General features: G+C 40.5%; 1 protein-coding gene across 1 annotated transcript; it reads left to right on the top strand.

Annotated features, from left to right (window-relative positions):
* Positions 1 to 475: 475 nt before the first annotated feature.
* LOC135156082 (ceropsin-like) lies at positions 476 to 1591 on the top strand. The gene has a single exon (XM_064107209.1). It carries the CDS (start codon positions 476 to 478, stop codon positions 1589 to 1591), a length of 1116 nt encoding a protein of 371 aa, XP_063963279.1.
* The last annotated feature ends 2086 nt before the right edge of the window (positions 1592 to 3677 follow it).

Below are 3677 nucleotides of genomic sequence, written 5' to 3' on the forward strand. Positions count from 1 at the left end.
AATTGGCCATTTTGCACGCACCCGTTTCTTTGGAGAGCCGAGGCACAAATATCCTATAAATATTTCATTATTTGAGCTAGATCGTTAATTCGCTCAAGGAAACTAGGACGCAGCCTACAGTGACAATTTCAAAAGCACTCAAGACAGTCTAAACACGAATCCACTCTTGTCAATTTTTCAAATTTGAAATAAAAGTTAACTTGAGGAGACGAAGTACTTTGTCATAATTGTAGGTTATCCTTGATGAGAAACTCGAGCGTAACGGTGAAATCAACTGCAGATGAATATAAATAGCTTGGAGATTTTATATATTATATACATATATATATAAATGCTGCCATGTACATTGTTTTTGAAATCGTGCTTTAAGGTGTATTTTAAAATTGATTTGGAGGCTTGCATGCCATAGTATTTTGTGTTCTTTCTACTACTGTTCTCCAGAATATCACACTGCAGAAAACATATTGAACCGATTATGGAAAATACAACTCTCTTAGATTTTCTCAATGCATCTATTGCCACTACACAAACCATGTACCCTACCACAGATGTACAGGATATCACCAGCACTTCAGATTCAGGATTCGATTTCACGATGATTCCAAGTGCTTCATCGGAAAGAAGTGTCGTTCCCTTCCGCCATCGCGTAATTGTTGCATCCGTCTTGTTCGTAATCGCATTGGTCGGTCTTTTGGGCAACTCCCTCGTCATCATTTCAGTTATTGTTAGCAAAAACCTACGGACGATCACCAATATTCTGGTCGTCAATCTCGCTTTCGCCGATATCTTGACGTGTTCCTTTATACCTTTCCAAAGTGTTGGTCTCCTAAGTCAGACAGGAACTTACCCAGTGAACGAGGGGGTCTGCGCAACAGTGGCCGCAGTACTCTACATTAGCGTCTGCTGCAGTGCATACACTCTTGTAGCAATAGCATTTATAAGGTGGTATGTCATCACCAAGTCTATCCGAGGACATCAAGGTCTTCATACTCCCAAGAGAATCATCGTCGTAGCTGTGATAATCTGGATGTTCTCGGTATCAGCCATGGTCCTACCTCCAGTGTTTGGTCTCGGGACACTCGGCTACTCCGAATATTACAGCACATGTTCTTTAAAAGGTGGGCAAACATCCACAACTTATTACGTCGTACTTCAAGGAACCTTGGCAGCAGTTGCTCTTCTGCTCACTCTTACACTCTACACTTTGATTCTGAGTCATGTTTGTCGACACAATGACCAATTTCGAAACAAGTACGCAACAGATGATGAGACCAAGTCCACGTCAGCAAGTAAACGCGGAGGCCAAGCTTCTTCATCTGATTCTGGAGGTTCTCATCCACCCATGATCAAGGCAATCAACCAAAAGGAAATCGAGATCACTAAGAATCTTTTCATGGTCGTTTGTGTTTTCATGTTCTGTTTCCTAGCCACTGTTGTTAATTTCGTCATCCCCGGTTCTAGTGCCGTTACTCTGTACACTACTATGATACTGTTAGGGAACAGTGTAGCCAATCCGATCGTGTATGGTTTGAAGCATCCGAACTTTCAGGTGGTCTTCAAGAAAATCCTAAGCTGTCGATCTGTAGGATAGATTTGTCATAGAAATTAAATCATGGAAGGATTTCTGTTACTGCTTGACTGACAAATTCTACATCTGACTGAAACGCGTAGATCAGTCATTCTCAATTAAGCTCCACATTTCTTGTTGAGAATCTGTACTGTTCCCCTAGCGCTAACGAGCCAAATATTGCTGAGGGGCCCCTGGTGGGCTCGAGGGGGCGGAGCCCCTTGAAGCTTTGGAATATGAGGCTTTTTAAATGGCCACGAGGGGGTCTAAAAAGAAACACAAATGCAAACAAACTACACAATTTATTAATTTTTAAATGATAAGTGACTTTTCATAACATACCAGTGATACCGCTAGTTCTCGAAGGCATGAACACATCACAGCAGGCAATACCTTGCAGCATTTCTCTTTCACAACCTTGGATTTTAAATAATCGGCTTCGGAAACAAAGTTTCTGATTTTCAATATGTCTAAAACTCCTTACTTCTGTGAAAATTATTTGTTGGTTAAAACTTACCCGACTTACTTTTTGTGATGCCACACTAATATGCAGATTAAGAACTTTATTTTATATCTGTATAATTTTATGTCACCACATTTTCCGATATGATGTGCTTTGCCAGGAGTCCAAGTTGTTGATTAAAAGCCTGGCTTTATTGTCATCATTTCAAATGCTGCATCATTCTGAGCAGTTCCATAAATTTTCAATGTATAATCTGGAAATGCGAAATTACTAGCCGTAGAAATAGTTGAAAACGTGATAGATATCCGATGAACGGGGCTATCAGATCACTTGTGATCATAGACAGATAGAGATAATTTGTATACCTCTCTCGTGATGCACATGACTATTGACAGTTGCACATGAATCCATACACCAAGCATATAAAAACCATAACGTTAGAATAAAATAAAAATAAAATAAAAATAAAATCAATAAAGACTTAAGTTTAAATTATAACTGACTTGTTTTTCCCTTTGTGTAAAATTATCATCAAACATCAAACATCTCAATTTACATTTTTCCCATTTTGTTCATACCGGCTAGCTCCCACGCGCCACTCCGCAAGGCTCGGTGCGCCACAAGTGGCACGCGGGCCGCTATTTGAGAATCCCTGGCGTAGATCATACATGTATAAGATATCTTTTTCATAAGTGACAAGAGTAGGCCTAGTATTACGCGTTATTTAGACAAACTGACTACCTCAGGGTCAGCCCGAGGGTCAGCAAACGCAGTTGCTAAACAAAGGACACGGTACGCCTCGGTCCACTTATGTTCCTAGCAATGATAAATAGCGCACTCCAAACATCAACATATATGTTACGATTGATGATATGAATTTTATTTTTATTTTTAATTTGAATTTATTGATGAATTTTATTCACTTGACATACACATTTGTTTTATAATACATAATAATCGGCTTTTATAAAGCGCGTAATACATCGGAACGACGTCTCTAAGCGCTTGACAGATATTATTACCCATGTCTTAAGATCCTGGCATGCCCGCACATAATGCATGCACTCTCTCCACTCCAATGGGGAGCATTCCAACAAGAGTTCTAAGACCCGACTGCTAAGCATACTACGTAGGCTGTCGCATCTACCGGGTACCCATTTAACACCTGGGTGAAGAGTGGCAAAGTGTGGATTTTGACGTCTTGCCAAAGGACGCTAGGCCACGGTGTGATTCGAACACACGATCCTCTGATTACAAGGCGAGAGTCAGAACCGCTACATCACGACGTTTCCATAATACAATATGACATTTGGAGATGCTTGCAGTATGGGTGGATAAAGTGTGGTTCCGGATGCTTTAGACTCGCTATTGGTGCCAATAGCCGTCATATACACGATTTAGTCCCACTAAATGCAAGGCCATGCAGATTACCTTCACCGAAGCTCGCCCTCATTCTCTAGTTCTTAAAGGACGTGAAATAAAGGGAGTGCAGAAAATTGGAGGCCTGTGAAGACTCTATATCGAGAGTCAAAACTCTAGAATAAAACTCATTACAAATGGAATAAATATGAGAAACGCAAACGTAACAGTGTACGACAAAAACCCTTTTCTTTCCGCTGGGAAAGAAAATAGCCTACGCCTAGTGAT

This window comes from Lytechinus pictus, chromosome 12 (assembly GCF_037042905.1).
Source record: "Lytechinus pictus isolate F3 Inbred chromosome 12, Lp3.0, whole genome shotgun sequence".
In the NCBI taxonomy this organism is placed as follows: domain Eukaryota; kingdom Metazoa; phylum Echinodermata; class Echinoidea; order Temnopleuroida; family Toxopneustidae; genus Lytechinus; species Lytechinus pictus.

Excerpts from the sequence above, each read along its gene's own strand:
- LOC135156082 (XM_064107209.1), top strand. The coding sequence starts at position 476 with ATGGAAAATACAACTCTCTTAGATTTTCTCAATGCATCTATTGCCACT.